The sequence below is a fragment of the Rhizoctonia solani genome, chromosome 6, assembly GCF_016906535.1.
Source record: "Rhizoctonia solani chromosome 6, complete sequence".
Classification (NCBI taxonomy): Eukaryota; Fungi; Basidiomycota; class Agaricomycetes; order Cantharellales; family Ceratobasidiaceae; genus Rhizoctonia; species Rhizoctonia solani.
The window spans coordinates 326,659-348,094 of record NC_057375.1 but is presented as its reverse complement, the minus strand read 5'-3'; the positions used below and the strand labels follow the sequence as shown (position 1 = coordinate 348,094).

The 21,436-nt window shown below is 46.5% G+C and overlaps 7 protein-coding genes across 7 annotated transcripts; all 7 read right to left on the bottom strand.

Annotated features, from left to right (window-relative positions):
• Positions 1-107: 107 nt before the first annotated feature.
• Positions 108-4,806, bottom strand: RhiXN_05574 (hAT family dimerization protein; the record flags this gene model as incomplete). The annotated part of the gene is made up of 8 exons (XM_043325390.1): positions 108-827; positions 885-1,127; positions 1,182-1,314; positions 1,368-1,720; positions 1,792-2,007; positions 2,058-2,499; positions 3,282-3,548; positions 3,575-4,806. 8 exons carry the CDS (start codon positions 4,804-4,806, stop codon positions 108-110), a joined length of 3,606 nt encoding a protein of 1,201 aa, XP_043180822.1.
• Positions 4,807-4,953: 147 nt separating this feature from the next.
• Positions 4,954-8,634, bottom strand: RhiXN_05573 (Retrotransposable element Tf2 protein; the record flags this gene model as incomplete). The annotated part of the gene is made up of 4 exons (XM_043325389.1): positions 4,954-6,628; positions 6,712-7,098; positions 7,183-7,664; positions 8,266-8,634. The coding sequence occupies 4 exons, from the start codon at positions 8,632-8,634 to the stop codon at positions 4,954-4,956; spliced, it is 2,913 nt and encodes a 970-aa protein (XP_043180821.1).
• Positions 8,635-11,169: 2,535 nt separating this feature from the next.
• RhiXN_05572 (uncharacterized protein) lies at positions 11,170-11,500 on the bottom strand (the record flags this gene model as incomplete). Its single annotated transcript, XM_043325388.1, has 3 exons — positions 11,170-11,214; positions 11,276-11,401; positions 11,465-11,500. 3 exons carry the CDS (start codon positions 11,498-11,500, stop codon positions 11,170-11,172), a joined length of 207 nt encoding a protein of 68 aa, XP_043180820.1.
• A 372-nt stretch (positions 11,501-11,872) lies between these two features.
• Positions 11,873-12,662, bottom strand: RhiXN_05571 (EF-hand 1, calcium-binding site protein; the record flags this gene model as incomplete). The annotated part of the gene is made up of 6 exons (XM_043325387.1): positions 11,873-11,893; positions 11,941-11,951; positions 12,003-12,083; positions 12,139-12,408; positions 12,473-12,505; positions 12,560-12,662. 6 exons carry the CDS (start codon positions 12,660-12,662, stop codon positions 11,873-11,875), a joined length of 519 nt encoding a protein of 172 aa, XP_043180819.1.
• A 1,332-nt stretch (positions 12,663-13,994) lies between these two features.
• RhiXN_05570 (calmodulin) lies at positions 13,995-14,763 on the bottom strand (the record flags this gene model as incomplete). Its single annotated transcript, XM_043325386.1, has 7 exons — positions 13,995-14,023; positions 14,079-14,159; positions 14,215-14,487; positions 14,541-14,573; positions 14,621-14,632; positions 14,689-14,695; positions 14,749-14,763. The coding sequence occupies 7 exons, from the start codon at positions 14,761-14,763 to the stop codon at positions 13,995-13,997; spliced, it is 450 nt and encodes a 149-aa protein (XP_043180818.1).
• Positions 14,764-16,706: 1,943 nt separating this feature from the next.
• On the bottom strand, positions 16,707-18,650 carry RhiXN_05569 (Retrovirus-related Pol polyprotein from transposon TNT 1-94; the record flags this gene model as incomplete). The annotated part of the gene is made up of 4 exons (XM_043325385.1): positions 16,707-17,176; positions 17,849-17,948; positions 17,994-18,568; positions 18,617-18,650. The coding sequence occupies 4 exons, from the start codon at positions 18,648-18,650 to the stop codon at positions 16,707-16,709; spliced, it is 1,179 nt and encodes a 392-aa protein (XP_043180817.1).
• Positions 18,651-19,036: 386 nt separating this feature from the next.
• Positions 19,037-19,849, bottom strand: RhiXN_05568 (Retrovirus-related Pol polyprotein from transposon TNT 1-94; the record flags this gene model as incomplete). Its single annotated transcript, XM_043325384.1, has 2 exons — positions 19,037-19,754; positions 19,800-19,849. 2 exons carry the CDS (start codon positions 19,847-19,849, stop codon positions 19,037-19,039), a joined length of 768 nt encoding a protein of 255 aa, XP_043180816.1.
• Between the last annotated feature and the right edge of the window lie 1,587 nt (positions 19,850-21,436).

Genomic DNA, 21,436 nt, shown 5'->3' with positions numbered 1-21,436 from the left:
TCCGATGACCGAACTGTGGAGCCAACTAGTTGGAAAAAACGTTGGTTTGTTCGTCTTAAATTTCAAATTAGCGCAAATATAGTACAAATAGCTACAAGACGACTTGGTCACTCGCGCATAGACGCAATGGCCTCGTAAACATCACGCTCCTTAGCTAAGTTAGACACTCCAAACTTCCAGAACACCCCGAGCCCCTCGTCGACACCCTCAACTGAACCCGAAAAATTAAATACCTCGGAAAGAGGAATCGCGTGAGCCTTGCTGAAATACAAGCGAAGCCTACGAGGGCGAGTGTGAGTTTGGCTCGAAACGGCAGAGGGTACGGGGAGCTCCTCGTCCCCATCGCTGTCCTCGTCAAGCGCTTGGTTGAACTGCGTGGCAAGGGTAGTTAGGTTTTGCTCCCCTGGCTCCTCTTCCTCCTCGTCTCCCGAGTCAATGCTATCATTGTTAGGGATTGTCTCAAAAGGGGGGTCAGGAAGCAAATCGAGAGTGGGCTCCTCCGTCTCGCTAGCAGTGCGTAAAGCTGGAGGTGGTTGAGGCGTACCGAAATGTCGCCTCGTTCGCTTCCGAGTGAGACCAGCGGCTTGGTGTTGAGCATCGATGTCCATAGCGACTGTAGCAATGTCGTGTACGCGCTTGAAATTGAATCGGTTTCGGAGCTTCGTATGAATATTCCCCATACGACTGAATAATCGCTCGCAGCCAGCAGAATTAGCCACAATCGAAAGGATGAGCCTTGCGAGGCACGCAAGCTGGTGACGACCCGTGTTGACCGTTCCGGGGCAGGGAAGTGTTGACCAAATTGCGTCGAGATTAATATCCTTGCCCTATATAGTAATTCCATGTTAAATCGCACCCCCCGAAATTCGATTAAGCAAACTTACCTCATTCTTATACATATCCGAGTATTCCTTCAGGTGCCATGCTTCGGCAGAAAACTCATTGGTCCAGTTGTAGTAGGACATAAACGCCTCAAATAGGCCAGATTCCGAGGCTTTCTGAAAAACACGCTCGAAGACTCGTTGAACAACAGTGTAAAGCGCATTGGCGCAAAAATCGGGGCTGTTTGGGCTGAAGAGACGACACCGGATATATGGGTGGAAGAAGATAGCCAAAATGAAAGCATCCTGATCTGACTTTTGCCACCAAAGCTCGAGACTAGCAAGCACGCGGATTCAAACCTCGGGATCGATATTTGGGTCGTCGAAAAGTTGATACAACCGGCCAAGAGTGACGAGAATATGATAGAGGCGTGTATCAGCAGCCTGAGCAATGTTTAACGCTATAGCCAGGGGTCGAAGATATGAAGTAAGTCTAACCAGAGTGTAAGTAATGCGAAAATGACTTCATGTACGCTAAACACTCACTCTCCAAGCCTCCTCCAGAACTCGGGTTGTTCAACAGCGGCAAGAACACGTTTGGTACGCTCAGGATCCCGTGATCCAATCTGCATCATTCGATCATGGTGCAAAGCAACAGTTGCTTGCAACGGACCGCGGTCGTCGAGAAGTCCTTGTGCAGTAATGTAGTGGCTTGTCCAACAAGTGAGGTTTGGGACCGTATACATGCAAGATCGACCGGTTGCCTTCACCTGTTCGTTGTGGAGAAGCCCAAGTGCTTGGCTATGCAATATAAACCATTTTGCAATCTCTTGTGCATTGTTGCCTGCAGCAACAAGATCATTCTTGAGCTTGAGGACATCGCCAACAACCAACTGAATCTAACAGCATTAGTATTAGTTAGTTTGGTTATATAACAATAAGTGCCTAGAAATTGTTGACTATATCTTACCTGATGAGCCCAACAATCAAATAGAAGCAGTTCTGGATGCTCTTTTCCCAGACAAATCCTCATACCACGCAAATCGCCTCCAGCATCAGACACCCATCCAACAATATTCATACCCAGATCTTCCTTGCATTGTTTGATTGCCTCCTTCACAACTTTGAGGTGATTCTCAGCGGTCTTGGGGAGTGCCAAAATATCCTTGATGCCAACAGTATAAGCCTAAATGATATATTAGTAGAAGTATACTACTCAAACAGCATAAGACATACCGTAGCATCGACATTAGCCATATATGCCAATAGCGCACGTTTCCGTTTGTCCTTCCACCCATTGCTCAACCCCGTAGCCATTTTACCATACACAGCCTTGACCATATTCTCCTCCAACTTCCAAACCGCCTCCTTGAGAATTTGTCCAGCAAGGGCTTGTCGAGTAGGCAAAGGGGCACCAGGGAAATATTGGTTGAAAAAAAGCCAAGTTTCAACTGAGTCAATAGCACAAAGGGCAATATTATTGGCAATAAAGAGGCGGAGGATTTTGGCTTGAAAGATTTCAGTCTTGGCAGGAGTGAGGTTAAGAGGAGCACAAATCTGGATGCCATGGTCTGGTGGCAGGAAGGAAGCTGAGGTGTGAGACGAGTCAACAGCAGGCAGCAGGGCTGATGGTACACCCAAATCAGGACCCAAACCGTTTGGCTCATTGGGTGGGTTCCTAGCAGAATCTTCCTCAGCAAGTTTCTGTTTGGCCTCTGCAGCCACATAGGGACATTTTCAAATATGGGCTCAAAATGTTGAAGGGCGGCCACACATTGGCTTAGCTATCCAACATGCTGATTAAACACTCCAAATCAGCATATATGCGTGTTATAAAAGAGAGTAAGGTACATACCGGCCTTATAAATTTCACCCTTGTCCTAGACGTCCGTTAGGGTGTCAAGGGGGATGGTGCTTGTGGCCGCGGTGTACAATGAGAAAGTTGCTCTAAGGCAACAACAAACCTAACTACGGCAACAAGCAGCTATCCTACAACAACAAGGCCGCTTAAGGCGGTGACAAGCTATCTAAGTACAACAACAAAGCCGCTTAAGGCGGTGTGGACTATCTAAGTAGCTAAACTAAGTATTTACTGGGCGGTAGGGCCCTTGTACACTGAGTGGGATGCAACAAGAGGTAATTGACCTGGGTGTTACCATGGTCGGTTGGCCTCCTTATATATTACAGGGCTGTCTAATTACAAATACATTTATATGCAATACCGTATCAAATAAGAACCCCAATCCGTAGTTGGCCTTACTCATGCATACATGTCACTGACGTGTCATAGTGATGTCATCAGGTGGAGGTGGCTATGTATGCTGAGGTAAGCGCGGATGGGGACGTGGCTCGGCGCTTATGATATAAGCGCCGAAGTCACGTGATCAAAAATGTTGTCCATTAGCCTTTGTTTAAATCCGAGAAAATGGGAATAAATTCCCTGGTATTGATTGTGTCTACAACACTGCCCCCCCTCTAAGGGCCTTGGCAGCGCCAAGGGCCTTCTTCTTTATTTCTTCCTCATATTTTTTCAAAATTTTCCCCGCATTTTTGAGGTTCTCCCGGGGTTCCCACGTGTTTTCTTCTGGTCCATAGCCCTTCCATTTGACTCTGAAGAACCATTTTCCGTTCCTTTCTTCCATGTCCGTTATTCCTTCTACTTCATATTCCTCTTCCCCATCCACCGTGATTGGAGGGGGGCAATTTTCAAAGGCGCGCTTGTCATCCCTTTTGACTTTTGACAGGAGTCCCACGTAGAAGACGTTGTGGAGACGCATAGTTGGAGGTAGTTCAAGTCAGTAAGCGCGGTCGGAGATCTTTTGATGACCTTGAATGGCCCTAAGCGTTGTTCCATTAGCTTGGGGCTCAGGGTCTTGAGGTTCACGTTCTTGGCATCCAACCACACTTCTTCTCCAACTTTGAATTCCACCGGGGCTCCGCTTTCTCTGGCTATCATCCATTGCTTAGATTGCTGCAGGGCGGACCCCACTTCCTTCCATTGTGCCTCCATTGTCTTGGCTAGGTCATCCGCTTCTGGTACGTTGGTTGGGATGTTGGATGGCGTCAGGGAGGGTTCCCACCCGTACAGGGCTTTGAACGGTGTTTTCCCCATGCTACTGTGGACTGCATTGTTGTACGCAAATTCAGCCATAGGCAACCATTTTGTCCAGTCCCGTTGATTAACCCCTGAGTAAGCCCTGAGAAAGTGCTCAATGGATGGATTTACTTGTTCTGTTTGTCCGTTGCTTTGAGGGTGGTAAGCCAATGAAAAGTGAGGGTCAATGCCTAACCGTTTGTACAAGGCTTGTAGGAATTTGTTGTTGAATACCCTGCCTCTGTCCAATATTGTCTTTTCCGGCATTCCATGGCGTTTCCACACGTGTTCTAGGAATAGTTCCGCTAGCTTGGGTGCTTTGAGCTTTTTAGAGCATTTCACAAAAATACTGTATTTGGTGAAACTGTCCACTATGACTAGGATGGAATTGTGACTTCCGTCTTTTGGTAAATCCACAATCATGTCATAGGACACGTGCTGCCAGGGCCTGACAGGGAGTTCAAGAGGCTGAGGGGGAATGGACGCGTATTTGGGCTTCCTGATTTGTTGGCATATCTCACAGGAGTCCACGTGCCAATACGTATCAGCACGGATACCGGGCCAGTAGTAGTTCCTTGATACCAACTCTAGGGTGCACTGTCTTCCCGGGTGTCCTGCCAAGGGGCTATTGTGAAAGATGCGGAGTAGGTCCATTCTCAGTGTTCCAACATCAGGGACTACAATTTGTCCTTGGTAGAAGAGCAGTCCGGCCTCCATATCATAATCCTTGAACGCGCGTTTGATGGAGGGGGGTGCCTTGGACTTGTTTTGTAGGAACTGAAGGATTTCCTCCAGGGACTTGTCTTGATCCAGGGATAACTTGATCTGTCGTTGTAGCTCCTTTTCTGGTGTAACCAAGGCAACATTGGCAAATACCGGGTCCGGTAGCATGGACTGGGATTCTGGTGGAATGTCCGCATGATCCGCTCAATGTGATAAGGCATCTGGCTTTCCTGATTGTTTCCCGGGCCTGTACACAATCTGGAAGTTATAACCGGCTAGTAGTAGGTGCCATCTGGCGTGGCGGCAATTGAACGTTCAAGATTCTTTCCAATATTCCAAGTTGCGGTGATCAGTGAATACAGTGATGGGATGAAGGGTTCCTTCCAGGAAGATGCGCCAGTACTCAAAGGAGCGGATGATTGCTAGTAGCTCTTTGTCATGTGTATTGTAGTTCTGCTCTGCCCCTTTGAATGACTCAGACAGGAAACCAAGTGGGTGTAATTGGCCGTCTTCCTGGCGTTGACTCAGTATGGATCCCAGTGCAGCCCCTGAGGCGTCTGTTTCAAGGAAGTAGGGTTTGGTGGGATTGGCATGGCAGAGTACGGGGGCATTGGTAATTGCGTCCTTTAGTCCTTGGAAGGCTTCCTGTTCTTTGTTACCCCAATTCCAGGGCGTGTCTTTCTTGACCAGGTTGTGCAATGGCCTGGCCATGTGGCTAAAGTTGGCAACAAATTGACAGAGGAAGTTGGCAAATCCTAGGAATGACTGGACTTCTTTGACCTTGGTGGGGACCGGCCATTCTTGTACTGCCTGGATCTTGAGCTTATCCAGACTAAAACCCTTATCCAAGACAATGATTCCCAGGTATTCCACAGAAGTGACGTGGAATGTACACTTTGATGCCTTACAGAACAGTTGGTTATCCAGTAGCCGCTGCAGGACTTCATGGACGTGTTGCGTATGAGTTGCATCATCCTTCAAGTAGATCAGGATGTCATCAAGGTAAATGATGACGCAAACGTCTAACAGGTCTTTGAACAATTTGTTCATGAAGTGTTGGAAGGCAGCGGGGGCGTTTGTCAGGCCAAAAGTCATAACCAGGGATTCGTATAGGCCGTACTTGGTGCGGAAGGCGGTTTTCCATTTGTCCCCTTCCTTAACACGGACATTGTTGTATCCCCATTGCAAGTCCAATTTAGTGAAAACCTTGGCACCACAGAGCTGGGCCATCAGGTCATTGGGATGGGGAAGTGGGTAAACATTCTTTTTGGTCCGGTTGTTGAGGCGGCGGTAATCAACAACCAATTGGCGGGAACCATCCTTCTTAGGGACAAACATGACGGGGGAACTGATTGAGGACTTGCTGGGACGGATCTTCCCAGCCTTCAATTCGTCCCTGAGCCAGTCCTTGAGTGTGATGGACTCGGCGTCAGTCATGCTGTAAAGGGGCAAGTTGAGGGGTCCTTCTTTGGTGAGTTCAATCCCAATATCGTAGTGCCTGTGGGGGGGAAGCTTATTGAATTCTTCTTCTCCAAATACCTTAGCATATTGATGGTACTTGGAGGGTACTCCTTCTAAGGGATTTGGATCAGCTTCTTCTTCCTTGGCAATGGTCACGTGTTCTGGCGGATTGTGAGGGAAGGAAAGGGTTTGTGAGTTCCAGTCAATTTTGGGGTTGTGCGTTTCCAACCATTTGATTCCTAAGATGGCAGCGTGTGTTCCAGTGTTGCAAATCAGGAAGGTTTCCGTCATGCGCTTGCCATCAATTAGGAAGGTTAGATGAGCCTTTTTCCAAATTTTTCCAGCCTGGGGGCTTGACCCATTGAGCATAGTAACGGTACGGGGAGTTGGGAGATCTATGAGAGGTAGGCGTAATGCCTTGGCGGTTTGGGGATGAAGAAAAGACAATGTGGCGCCTGAATCTATCAGGACTTCTAATTGTTCCGCTTGCTTCTCTGGCTTAATTGAAATTGTGAAGAGGGGGGAGATTCTATTGCTACTATTAGATATATTACAAATTTTGATAAGCCCAGAGTCCTTGGGGTCCTTGCGCGCGGCAGCAGGTACCCTTACTCTTTTCCCAATTGGTACTTGGAGTCTTTGCCAGTTTTGGCGGTTTCCTTAGTCTTCCCCTTGTCCTCAATAGGGGTAGACTTCCAGCCCGTGCGGCATTCCGCGAACTTGTGGCCCATTTTTCCGCACTTGATACAGGCGCCAGCGGCGCGGCGGCAATTTCGCTCTTCCTCCAACACAAAGTTGGGGTCATTGGAGAGTTTCTTTGAACCAGTTGTTGATTGGCCGGTACTTGTCCCCCTTGCGGGGTTGGATGGTCTGCTAGACTTATTGTCCCTTGGTGGGTGGCTAGCACGCTCTTCCTGGAGAGCGTTGTTGATGACAAGTGCTGCGTTTTGCAGCTCGAGGAGGGTGCGGGGTTGGTACTTGCAAGTGGCAATCTGGCGGCTGACCTCCCAGTGAAGGCCGCGGGCAAACTGGCCTCAAAGGGCCGCGTTGTTCCAGTCCAGTTCCATCGCCAAGGTCCTGAACTTTGTGATATAGTCCGCGCATGTGCCGGACTGAGTGAGGGTGGTGATTTTCTGCTCAGCGGCCCTTGTGGCGTCAGGGTTGCCAAATGCTGCCAGAAACTCCAATTTGAACCCTTCAACCGTTTGAATAATGGCTTGGTGTGAGCCAAGTTGGTCAAGGTGAGGGTGGGCCCAGGCCCCAGCGGTGTCCTTCATGTTCATCAAGAGGAATGATAGAACCTCTTGATTGGTGGGGAACATCTGCAAGTTGAGGCGGGTCCAGGCTAACATCCGGGTTAGCCACTGCTTTGCTTTGCTCCCTATTTTGCCTGTGTAGGCGTCAGGGTGGTCAACCTTGACCGGAGCAGGATAGGCGGCAACTGGAGCCGGAGGTGGAGGGGCAGCTGTCCCAATTGGGGATTGGAGACGCGGAGATAGAGGGGGAGATGGAACTTGCGGGGGTACTGCTTGTACAGGAGTGGGTTGGGCAAAGGTGGGGAGCCCCTTGGACGGTTTGTGTCCTAGACGTCCTTAAGGGGCGTCAAGGCAGCGGGCGCTTGTGGCCGTATGTACTAGTGAGAATCCGCTTAAGGCAGTGAAGTTGCTACCTACGACGACGAGCTACTTAACTACAATGACCACGCGCTGTAAGGCGGCGGCAAGCTACGTGAGTACAGTGAGAACAACGCTTAAGGCGTGTACTTAGTGGGTTACTGGCTGTAAGGCCTCGTACAATATGTGGAGTGCAACAAGAGGTAATCGACCTGGGTGTTACCATGGTCGGTTGGCCTCCTTATATATTCTACAGAAGTGCTATTTACAAATACATTATAACCAATACCATAACCAATAAGAACCCCGCTCCGCAGTTGGCCTTACTCATGCATACGTGTCTTTGACGTGTCATGATGACGTCATAGGTGGAGGTGGCTACGTATGCTGATTAAGCGCGGATGGGGACGTGGCTCGGCGCTTAGCGTATGATATAAGCGCCGAAGTCACGTGATCGAAAATGTTCTTTGTTTTCCTTCGTTTAAATCCGAGAAAATGGGAATAAATTCCCTGGTATTGATTGTGTCTACGACAGTTTGGGCCAGAATGAGACCTGGCTAGTTGATCCAGTAGGGTCGACTTTTGATAGGGGGCGTGGCGTTGCTTCCACGGCCAGGGGCTTGGTATCTTCTGGGGTCCTTGGCCCGTGGAGTTGGAGGCTTCTAAGCCCATCCTTGACAGTATCAACGGCTTGAGAGATGTTCTCAAGGTTGGTACAAGCCTTGACTCCTGCTTCTTGGACTTCTTCCACCTTCCGCTCAAGGTTCTCAACTTGGCCAAGGAGGCCAAGGAGGAGGCTTGTGATTCGTTCAAGGGATACTTCCCCAAGTTTGACATAGGGGGCTGTCAAAAGGTGGGGTCCCAACTCCCCTTGATCAATTGGGGAGCGGGTTTGAGAGGCTGGCCGGGAACGGGTTGCCATGGTATGTGTTGGCAGGTAGGAGCAGCCAGCGTGGGAAGATGCCCGGGACAAGGAGTGAGTGGGAGTGCGCAAGGTAATGATGGGCAAGTGAGGGGGAATGGGGGCTGTGTAGCCAGGGGTGCCTATATCAGGACTTATGAGTGCTTTACTACTCAAACGCTAAACCTTTGTCTCAACCAACCTAGCGTTGGACAGTCCTTTCAACCAATCAACAGCTGTAGGCGGGCGTGATGTGGAGCAGGGTTTCTGCAAGCAGGTGGATCAACTGTCTAAGGTTGCAGGTAGAGGGTGCAGCGACCTGGGGTATGCGGACAATAGGAGTATTCAGCCTTATAGCAATTTCCTACTACGTGGGGGTGGGGGAATTTTGATTATTCTTTCCCGCAAGGTAGCCCCAATCACGTGATTTTGGTTGTGCTAGTACTGGTACTCTTCTTGGTGGTTGGGACTTAGTGGTGGTGTACAGAACGGTTTGCAACCAACGTAAGGTTGATTACCTAGTGTCCTAGACGTCCGTTAGGGCATCAAGGGGGATGGCGCTTGTGGCCGCGGTGTACAATGAGAAAGTTGCTCTAAGGCAACAACAAACCTAACTACGGCAACAAGCAGCTATCCTACAACAACAAGGCCGCTTAAGGCGGTGACAAGCTATCTAAGTACAACAACAAAGCCGCTTAAGGCGGTGTGGACTATCTAAGTAGCTAAACTAAGTATTTACTGGGCGGTAGGGCCCTTGTACACTGAGTGGGATGCAACAAGAGGTAATTGACCTGGGTGTTACCATGGTCGGTTGGCCTCCTTATATATTACAGGGCTGTCTAATTACAAATACATTTATATGCAATACCGTATCAAATAAGAACCCCAATCCGTAGTTGGCCTTACTCATGCATACATGTCACTGACGTGTCATAGTGATGTCATCAGGTGGAGGTGGCTATGTATGCTGAGGTAAGCGCGGATGGGGACGTGGCTCGGCGCTTATGATATAAGCGCCGAAGTCACGTGATCAAAAATGTTGTCCATTAGCCTTTGTTTAAATCCAAGAAAATGGGAATAAATTCCCTGGTATCGATTGTGTCTACAACAACCCTTGTCTTGGACTAACAGAACACTCTCTCCTTCCGCCACCGCTTGTTGGTCAGCTTCCTCCAGATTCTCCGTCCAGTGCATTACACATCCTTGACAGTATGCTTTGTAGTTTGTCTTGTTCTTCTGGTAGCGTCTCTTGCCTTGACAGAAGTAGGTCCAGGTCCAGCTTGTTGGTGCCATGTTGCCAGAAGCAGCAGATCAAGAAGACGGGGAGGGATCAAATGTAAGTCCTGGCTTTGATTCAGCAGCCCTTTTCTACTTTGTACTTGCATTGCCCAAGTAGACGTTTGTCACTCTTTGGTCATTTTTTACAGCTCTTTTGTCATTTTCCCCTGCATATCTGTCATTTTTTCCATTTACTAGAGTCTCTGCTGCTGCTCTGCGTGATTTTGTACTTCTTATTTACAATTTCAGTCATGTGGGTCACATGATCATGAACAGACCAACAACTTGGACGAACTGCTTAGTCAGCCAACGAACCGGGCCAACGAACCGAACTAGTTCTCGAGTTTGTGGAGCCCGTAACAACACTGGTGACAAGTGGGCCCGATGTTTACTTCATTCTTTGTTAGCTACGGCTTTTACGACGCTTGGTCCATTGTCCTCCCTGGATGTCTCTAGTTTACTACGCCCTATTAATACATGGGCTCCTATACGTCATGGTATCTGGCTAAAGAGCTGTCGAAAAGTGTACTATACGACTTGCGCCGTCTGGTCATCGCCGGCTCCCAACAGCATCGTACTATTTCTGCTTGACTTCTGCTTCATATACCCAGACTAAAAACGCTGTGTATCTGGCTCACCTACTACCCAAGCTGACAGCTGATCAGTCGTTTCGCACTCGCCGACATATAAAGAAAAATCTGCGGCTCCCCGAAAAAACCAAGTGACAAATTCTCCTAACTTGCTCTCGTTTCTCACAGTGAGGGTGCAAGTAACGACATGCGTCGTCCCTTACTAGCAAATATGACTACTCGAACCTTATGATCAGTTCTTGGTGCTGCGATTCATATTGCTGAAAGCGATCTCTTTGAAACGCTGAGAGACAACCGAAAAAGGGGCTATCTAGGACTACACAAATTTATGTTTATTGTCCCTACGGATTCGAATCACTGCCGCTCTTCGGGGCTAACTTTGGCATGGTCCTCGCTCTGGGTCTCGTGTCCTTCGGTACAGTGACTCTAATTTTTGTGCTTGGGAGCGGTCACCTCGTTTGAATTTTACTGGGCTCCTAAAGTACCTTGCTCCTGAGACGAGGATAACTTTGCCTCTTTGAAGGCTTTCTCGCTTTGAGCCAATTAAAAGTCTAACAAAAAAACTGCTAGCTTAGTCGGTTCTTATACGACACGCGGACGCAAGCAAAGTTCCGACATCCTTATATCCAACAATTAATTCAATGAATTATTATACGCAAATATACACCAAAAACTGTTGCTCTATGCATTACTTGTTCAGTTCTTCCTCCCTCTTCTTCAGCTCCTCTGGGCTCTACCAAACATTCCACCAATAAGCCACAACCCCCGGACAATAGCCTATTCTCAAAACTCACCAGTGGCTTGTCAAGGGTGCTCAACACCTCTTCGTTTGGGATTTGAGGTCCCGTGGCATGGAACGCCGCCGCCTCACCCGATCCAGCCAGACCGGGATTCAGACCACCGCCTTGCTGAGGAGGGTACTACAAAATATCCGCACGCCCGAGATCAGCAACGACACGGGTTTAAAGTGCGATTCTACGCACAGAAGGAGCAGGTTGGGTTGTGAATTCGTCGGACATTGTGGTTAAGAATAGGTCGATCTAGGACCGAGGGTTGGTGCTTTTATGTGCGCTGCGCCGGCCGATGACGTGAGGCTCCGGTCATCATGTGACGCCATTGGAGTCGTTTCCTTTTCGGGATACCAATAGTGCTTGTGCGAGGCAAGGCGCGTGGTTCAATGTAAACATGACGATGTGGCGCATTTGGCGCATTTGTAATACTGTATATGCGCATCTTACGTTAATCCAGTTGTGCTACCCAAATTGGAGTGTTTATTGTGACAATTCAACAGAAGAGATACAAAAGGTCCAAGTCCTTCCCGAGCCAAATCCCGACAGACAAATTTCCGTCTATCCCATAGGTCATAACTCCGCTGGCCTGTAAAAGCAAAGCTAGAGCTGCCCATGCATCATCTACTTATCCTCAGCAATAAGTAGTTTTCATTCAATAGTGTACTCACCATTTTAAACTCTACGCAGTTCTCAACGGTCAGGCTAGAAAACGTCCCAATTAAAGACTCACCTTCAAAGCTAACTCTCCCATCGCCATCCGCATCGACCTCACGCATAATCATGGCCAACTCTTGGTCAGTTAGTTGGTCCCCTGTTCAAGGGCTAGATATCAGGCCTCGTCAATACGAGCTATAAACATAATCCACCTAACAAAGCAACCGCCTTCCCTAACTCTCCCCTCTCAATACTCCCACTTCCATCCTTATCAAACCGGTCGAAGACCTGTCTCAGTTCGGTATCCGTCTTTTGTCCCGAATTGAGCTTTTCGCTCATGAGTAATAAAAATTCACCCAAATCGAGGGCACCGTCTTCGTTTGCATCTGCTTGGGCGATGATATTGTCTATGTCGTGGATAGGAGTGGATAGGGCATGAAGGAGAGAAGACAGTTCGGTAGTAGTTATTTGGCCATCTCCATCTGTATGAAGGATCAACGAATGGGTCAAAGGCTTTCATTTTATTTTTCAAAAAAAAGTGCGCACTTTTGTCAAATATCTGGAACGCCTCTCGAAGCTCTGTTTGACATTGTGAAACTCTGTACCGAATAGGAATTTATAACTATAAGTTACCTTCCAGTTGTTCTGTTCCGTCAGCAGGGACCAAGATCAGTTTTGAAGCGGGTGCTATGGTGGTAAAAACATCCACTAACCTGAGATCTACCAAACAGGTCATGTTAACCGCAGCATGTTTTTTAGCGTGCTCAAGGGCTTACTAGATGAGCTGTCATTCCTTGATGTGGCCGAGAACGGGAGACGGGGTTCACACGTGATCTAGGCACCCATGGTGTGAGATCACCGAGAGGTTGTGACGGCACAATCACGGCAATATGTGAGTGGCTCATGTGTCCATGAGCATACACGGGATATTTTTTCATGAAGGCCCAGGGAACCCTAGGTTGTATGTAAACAAATCTCAGCTCTGACTGTAATGTAGCGAACGTTATTACATTTACCTAAGTGTAAACAATCCGCCGAGAAGCATGAGACGATCTGAAAAGAGTAAAAAAATAATACGTGCTACACCTCGGATTTTATTGTTATATATAGTGAACCAAGACTTTCAAGAAAGCATTTGTTGTGGATATATAGAAGAGGCGTAAGCAAATACGAATGCGTCACGCGAACACGCATACATTTAACCCGAGTTATGATGCTGACACTTGAGCAAATGGGTAACTTGAGTCTCCCCTGTCGATTTCATTTGTTCATTTTCTACATGTCAGCACACCTAGCATGAATATCAGAGAGGATGTGAAAGCGAAACTGAGAGCCAGCCGGGATTAATCGGATACAATCTTAGGCTGCCTATCACGTATCGAGCATGTAGCAATGAGTGTTTTCATTAAAATGTTCAGTAAGTAATTTAGCTTGTTCGGGTAACTTGTACAAGAACCACCCAATTTAATCTGATTGTGATTTACCAAGCACTACGAAGTAGCAACGTCTACAATGTGGTCTACTGGAGTTTCTTCTCAAGTTTATGTGGGGTATATACAGCCCAAAATGCAGTCGTGAATCACTCCCCTAATGTTGTCTCGCCACAATGAGCCCGTCATAGCCCAAAACCACATATAAGCCCAGTGCATGTTTCCATACATGAACCACTGTCTGATTTTATGAGAACGAGTTTGGAACCAAAGCACATCTTACCTTCAAGTTGGACATGGATTCGGGGACGTAACACCACAAAGTCCAACATTAACCCAAGTCGGAGCTTGAAGATCACGAAGTGTAGGGTTTGATCAACCCCGAAAAGTAAAAACCTGACACGTGACCCGGAGATAAGACACCGGACTGATCGGCGGAAGTCCGAATGGATAACCCTCCACGAACGCGCTCACCCACAATGGTCGCGTAGCCCTCCACCCAAAAGCGCGCCCCTTCACCCAGGAGTAAAGTCACCTAGGTAACCATGCGAAGAGAAAGCTAGCCATCCAGTAAACACGAGTTTATTGATTTCATAAGTCCTGAATAAAGACAAAAATAGATGTACATCGACTCCATATTACTTGGAAAGCATCATCTTAACGAATTCTACGCGCCGGTCTAGTCAGAATAGGAATAGAAAGAAGGGGGGGAAAGGGTTTACCCTCATAGTTGATTTGACCGTCACCGTCAACATCCGCCTCACGAATCATCTCATCGACTTCGTTGTCGCTCAGCTTCTCCCCTTTACCCTTCAATTAGCATCAAATTGAAATAAGCTCCAAGATTTAAGAACGTACCGAGATTAGTCATAACGTGCCTGAGCTCGGCCGCGCTGATGTAGCCGTTCCCGTCCTTGTCGAAGACCTTGAAAGCCTCCTTGATCTCCTCCTCAGAATCGGTGTCCTTCATCTTACGAGCCATCATGGTCAGGAACTCAGGGAAATCGATCGTGCCGTTTCCATCAGCATCGACCTCGTTGATCATATCCTGCAGCTCGGCCTCGGTTGGGTTCTGGCCGAGGGAACGCATGACAGTTCCGAGTTCCTTGGTGGTGATTGTACCATCGCCATCTGCCAGTGGATCGCATCACACTCGATAAAGGAGCAGCGAGAGAAATACATACCTTTATCGAATAGGGAGAACGCCTCCTTGAACTCTGTAGTAAAGTTAGCCAGTGAATTATCCCAAAATGTTCACACTCACCAGAAATTTGTTCTACGTGCCCCACATCCTGTTAGTAGAATAATAGCGTTCGCGACAGTAAGACATACCCTCGGACTATAGCCGGATCAGTTAATAATTAACTCTTTTATATAGTTGATTCTACTCACTAGTTGATCGGCCATGGCTAGTTAATAGACGTGTGTTGGTACCGTGGTGTTGACTAGAAACCAGTGTGGTGCGTCGGGCAAAGGGGAGGCTGGCCGGATGAGGTCCACGGATGAACCCTGCGTCACGTGCCAGAGGATGACACTATTTTTGGCTTAGTGCAACCAGCCGCTGTGTGAGAGCTTTGGAATTTGTAGCGTTCTGTTTGATTGTGAAAAGTTGTCGAATCGCTAGGCGCTTGTCTACCACAGGTATGAGAAATAGAAGTAAGATACTTGAACGCTTATAGGATACAAGACGAGGAACCGCCGGATGATCAGAACAAAATTAGCCACCGCATCAAACTCCTTGGGCCACTCACTTGATGACCTTGCCCAAGAAACCGGGTGATTACCTCATAGCTCCTCCATACCGGCGGCCCCATATTGAGATAAATAACCACCGGCCCGACCACATTCAACGAGACGGGAACGGATATGACTCCTGAGGCGAAGTAACTATATACCATCGGTGTAAGCTCATGCGATCGCGGGGGGGAATAATTGAAGAACAGGTGTCCATGAATGGCTTGTACTTCAGATCGAGCATACAACGAAAATTGCCCCACGCACTCCCAGTATGGCTCCAAATGACAGCCACGAAGGCAAGCACGATATCATTGTTTCATTTTAAGAGTTCAGTATATTTTGTGTGTGGAGCTGAATATCCAAACGATTGCCTTGTTGACTTCTGCCCATTTCTCAACACAGGTAGCGTGCTTCATAATAAATGCGCCTTGAAATGGCGCATACATTCGACGTACAGCCTCGACAGGGGTCAAGAGGAATTGACTCAATACTAATTATACTTATGTAGTCTTCCGGAGTCGTAAATAGCTATAACTCCCTTCCTTAGCGCAGTAATTTAATTATGTGTATAGCATCTGCCTTCATTACCAATCGGTTTCATAATTTAAATGTGCTTTAGGATTCCAGCCATTATCTCCCCTCGCTGAAATACAATTAGGAGTGAGCCCCATATAGTCTATCGATATGGTTCTTTGCGAGCCTTGCGCTCCCGCTGTAATAGGTTTTCTCTCCCTTGTATCTCAAGAATAATCGGACGCTGGTTGGCTGAAAACATCTTTGCGAGCTTTAATTGGTAGGTTCTTGCAACACGAAAACATTACTATTCATAGCAAACTCAAAACAAAATTCTATTCCTATTAGAATACACTCGGGATAACACTAATTTCGGGCTCAGTCTCATTCAGAGGCCACAAGTTGCTATGATCTAGCTTCGTGTTCTTGATTTCTCAGCGCACGGGCTCTCTGTTAGAGATGATAATGATATTAAGGTCACCGGTCATCTCGGCGGCGTACTTACGACATCAACCAAGCTTTGCCTTGCAGCACAAGCAAGGGCCCGAAGCCTACTTTTTTACCCGCTTTGACTTAGTTGCTTGTTTTGCGGTTTGGCTAATGTGTCTTTTATTGACCTCTTTTTAAATCAACTTTATTGACCCTTTTGTTTTTGACTTGCTGCATAACCATGAGGCCAGAACGAAGTACGTACGTGTGGGACCGCATCCTGTTGAAATGCTATGTATATAGATGAATATATAAATGTATTTCTAAACTAATATAAATCGTATACAAATAGTAAAGACAGTAAAAGAGAAGTAGAGAGAGGGGTGAGGATAGAGGGCTCGTATGCGGGCCTTTATATATCCTAAGAAACCTACCGAGTCATGTGGTAAAGTGCTGCGCATATGACTGCGCACTGAATGACTCGTACTTACTGACTCGATTACTGCGCATGGAATATACTAGAAGAATCTAGTATTTACAAGATATTTCAACACTCCCCCTTAATCGAGTAAGTGTCGATACATTCAATTAATTATTCTCATTCATTTACATTCGTTATAAATCTCAGTTTCATTATATCAGCTATTCGTGTAATTAAAATCTTCAATTCATTATCCTTCGCTCATCGGCTTGCCCATGATTCCTTGCATTAGATAACTAAACTGTGGTGCGGGTAACGCTTTAGTGAAAGCGTCGGCTAAGTTTTCTTTAGATGGTACGTACAGTGTAGCTACCTTGCGTTTCTCTATGAGGTCTTGCATGAAGTGGTGTTGGATGTTGATGTGTTTCGATCGTCCATGGAATTGCGATTCTTCGGATAGAGCAATCGCAGCAAGGTTGTCTGAAACAATTAATGTTGGTGTGTCAGCAACGTATTGTAGTTCCTCAAAAAATTGACGGAGCCACATAGCTTGAGTACATGCGTGCGATAACGCCATATACTCTGCTTCCATTGTCGATAAAGCGACAGTGGCTTGCTTCTTAGCTGACCAAGATATGGCAGCTCCTCCAAGCATGAACACATGACCGGAAACAGACTTACAATCTAGCAAGTTGCTTCCCCAATTGGCGTCGGAATAGCCTAATTTGCCGAAGTCTTCATTTGATTGGCAATATGTTATCCCTAGAGCCAATGTGCCCTTTAGGTAACGTACTAGGCGCTTAACTGCTGTCACGTGCGCCGGACCAAAGCACGAAGTAAATTGTGCAAGGTGTGCAACAGCGTAAGCTATGTCTGGTCGTGTGCATAGGGCCGCATAAAGTAGCTTACCAATGTATGTACCATAATTGAATCTTGGTTTTACTCCTTCATATCAAGTGAGTTGTACGGTTGGGCTAAAAGGAGTGTTGGCAGGGTAAGCTTCTGCAAGGCCTGCATAATCAACTAGTGAGTTAATATATGCCGCTTGGTTGAGTGTGATGATGCCATTCTTACAATTGCATTGGAATGCTATTCCAAGAAAGTGATGTATTGGTCCAAGATTGCGCATGTTGAATGCGCGCAATAGTTTGGATATTGTAATATCAGAGTGGTTTGGCAATGATATGACAATTGAATTGTCAACATGTGTAGCTATGATTGACACAAACAGCTCACCATCAATGTTGTTGATTCAATGATATACACATGCGTTGGTAAAGCATGGTGTGTATCCAATTGCTTTCAGCTTTGTGTTGTATAGTTTGTTTCACATCTGTCCTGCTTGTTTCAGTCCGTAAATTGATTGCTTTAATTTTAACACTTTGTTTGTACCGTTGCTAAAATAAGGGATTTGCTGCATGTATAGGTCTTTGTTGACCTTGGCATGTAGGTAAGCTGAGTTCACATTGAGCTGTTGTATATCCCAATTGTACTGGTTAGCAATTGATACAAGTGTACGGATTGAATCAAGACGTACAATGGGTGCAAATGTCTTGTCAAAATCAATACCAGGCTGCTGACTAAATCCTTGGGCTACAAGTCTTGCCTTGTGTTGGATGGGTGTGCTGTTCTTGTTGTGTTTGAGTACAAGGACCCATTTGTTCCCCATTGCCTTGCATTTGGGTAGTAGGTTTGTTAGTTTGTATGTTCCCATTTGTTTGAGGGTGCTGACCTCCTTGGCCATTGCCTTCCACCATTCCTCTGCGTCTGGCCCGGATAGCGCCTCCGCAACAGTTGGACTGTTGGTTGTTGACGTTGGCGGTTCATTGTTGATGAACGTCCATGGTGGTTCCATATCTCTGGACAACGCCAAGGTGGGGTTTGGCTGTTTGGGGATCAATGATTCATTGAGGTATAGCAGTTTGAATTGTTTGCAAAGTTTGTCAATGGTTGGTTTGGGTGTTGTTGGGGTGACCATTGAGTAGGTAAGGTCCAGGGTGTTGGTACCAGTGGGTAGTACAGTGGAGGGACTGTTGAAGAAGTTGTATGCGTTAGGTACAGTGTTGTTGGAGCTATTGGAGCTGCTGGGCATGATAGGGACATTGGAGAGCTCTATTAGAAGGTTAGCAGTTTTGTTCTTTGGCTGAGAACCTGACTGACCAGACATGGGAGGGTGCTGGATGTCATAACCCATATCTGGAAAGGTTATTACCATATATATCCACTGTCAAAGATATATATAGTATATGTGATGCACAGTGATATATGAATAATATATATTGCTGGGGGATGTTGCACTCCCCCTGCCCCCTAGCTGCAGGCCAATGTTAATGCCCACGGGCAAGGTCTGAATAATATATTATTATAGAAGAGATTATGTCATCCCCCCCCCCACCTCAAATCCGTAGTAGTTTAGTATAGTATTTGATAAAGGACTGGAGGGGGGGAGGTCATGTGACCCTGGTGGACTGTCAGTCTCTAAGTCATGAGCCCTTAGAGTAATGACAGTTCTGACTGCATATATGTGAGTATATGCGGCCTTCTAAAGACTGTGGAATATCCTATTAGTAGGTGGCTTGGTCAGGAGACATGCCAGCAAAGGCATGGGTCATGACACTGGATCTTGAGGGTAATCCCTCCTTGCATGCTGTTGAGTTTGATGGGAGCAACGTTAGGATTCCAACTGCAGGTTTGGACTCCTGCATTGTTGGTTCCAGACGTGAGTGCATTGAGTTGTTGTAGTGCATTTGTAGTTGCGCTAGGGTCAATGCGCATAGCAGAGTGAGAACAAGTAGTATAAGGTTTAAGTACGTTATTGTGAGTGAGTTTAGTTGATTTGTTGGATGCTTTTTGTTCAATCTTGGGCTCACTTTTTATATCTGCAGGTTCATTTGAGTCACTCTTTTCTTCCTTGCTGACTGTATGCACTCCCCCTGTTCTAGCAGGTTCTTTTGGTTGTTCCGCAGTGCTGTTGGCATGAGTCATCTCCCCCTCAGCGGGCAGAGCAACTGTATCTCCCCAATCCTGGTCAATTCCAGGTTCTTCACTAACCGTGTTTACTCTTGGAAAGGTAATGTTCCTTGAGTGTAATATCCTGTTTGATCCTGATTTGTAGTATCTCCAGCTTTTGCCTTGAACTTCCAATATTCCAACAAATATGGCTTGGAATGCTTTTGTGTCTAACTTAGATTGATCTCTGGTTTGATCTAGTATGTAGCATTTACTTCCCCATGGTCTTAATGTACTAACATTTGGTTTCTTGCCCCAAAATGACTCAAATGGAGTCATCCAGAACGTTCTGTGCACTTGTGTCAGAACTTGATTCTTAAGGTAACAGGCGTACGCAATTGCCTTGTTCCATAGGAATTTTGGTGCGTTTGACTTGAGCATCATTGCTTGCACCTTATTGGTGAGTGTCTGGTTTAATCTCTCAGCAATTCTGTTTTGCTGAGATGAATGCAGGGCTGTTGTTTCTAATATTGTACCTTTCTGTGCCGCGTACTCAATCCATTCTTTGTTCACAAACTTGCCTCCATTATCAAAACAGACTTTCTTTATTTTATTTTCTTTTTGTGTGTTTAACATTGCTTTGAATGCCTTATATTCATTCAGTGTTTTGTCTTTGTGCCTAAGGAATCCCAAGCAAGTAAATCTTGTAGCTATGTCTGTGAATGATACATAGTATCTGTATTGGCTGATTGAGAGTGTACGCGCGGGTCCCCATACATTGGTAACTATCAACTCACCAATATTGGATATTTTTGTTGCCAATTCATTTGGATATGGTTGTGTATGTGCCTTTGCTTGTATGCATACTTTGCATTCAAAGTTGAGTCCATCTTTGTCTTTGTTTATTTCTGTTGTACACCACTGTAAGGTGGGTACTTGCTAGTGGCAGGCGCTTAAGGCCGTAACTAATACAAGGCACTGCTTATCTAATCTACTATCTAGGCTATACTACTAGCGCTTAGGGCGCTCTACTACTATCTACTGTTGGCAAAGGGGCCTGAGGCCTGGGAGGTGTGGTGAGTAAAGTGGGGGTTGACTTCTGGTAACTACTGGGGCTGGCTACTTAGCTGGCTGACTAATCCCTCCTCAATGGATATGAGACAAGGTAAAATCGACTTGGGGTCTCCAAGCGATTTCCCTGCTGTATATATAGACAAGGGCGCACTATCTACATGGTCTGTGCGCGTGAGAAAAGAAGTACATGGTGGAAATAAGAATTGTGCTGCGGACTGCGCAGAAGCGTGGATTTCTCCTAAGCGCCCTTGGCACAGCATCTCGGCGCGGCATCTTGGCGTAATAAGCGCCGAGATCACGTGATTCAAAAATATGAGATAAAGAGTCCGTAAAAAATACTAAAATTAATAGAAAAATCAGGCGAATCCAATGGTATAATTAAGGAGGTTGTAACAATTTCCATCCCTTTTATTGCTTCAGTGCTTTTCAGGCGTTGGAGAGCTTGCAGACTAATATGTCCTAGCGTCTTGTGCCATTCAAACCAAGTTCAACCAGTTTGTTTCATCAGTGCCAATTCATTGGTTGATTTCTTCATTCTTGCTGTTTCCTTACTAACCGCTGTTCCACTGATTTTCCATAGATTTCCGTGTTCACAATCACTCAGTTTTGAACCGTAAGTGATTGGCTCATTGTTTGCGCCGTATATGACTAATTGGTCCCAATCCATTGATATCCGGTAGCCTTTATTGGTTACTAGCAATAAGCTGATAAGGTTTGCCAGGGAGCTCAGCACATATGCTACATTAGTAAGTTTGATACTTCTATATTCTTCTTTGTCAGGGTTGGCTAAGCATAATAGCTCCACAGTGCCTTGGCCCAATATGGGTTCCTTACCAGTCACGCCTGTAACATATCCTGTCAATCAATTATACTCACTGAATAGGCTTTGATTGTTTGCTATGTGTCGTGCACCACTGTAAGGTGGGCACACACTAGTGGAGTCGGGCGCTTAAGGCC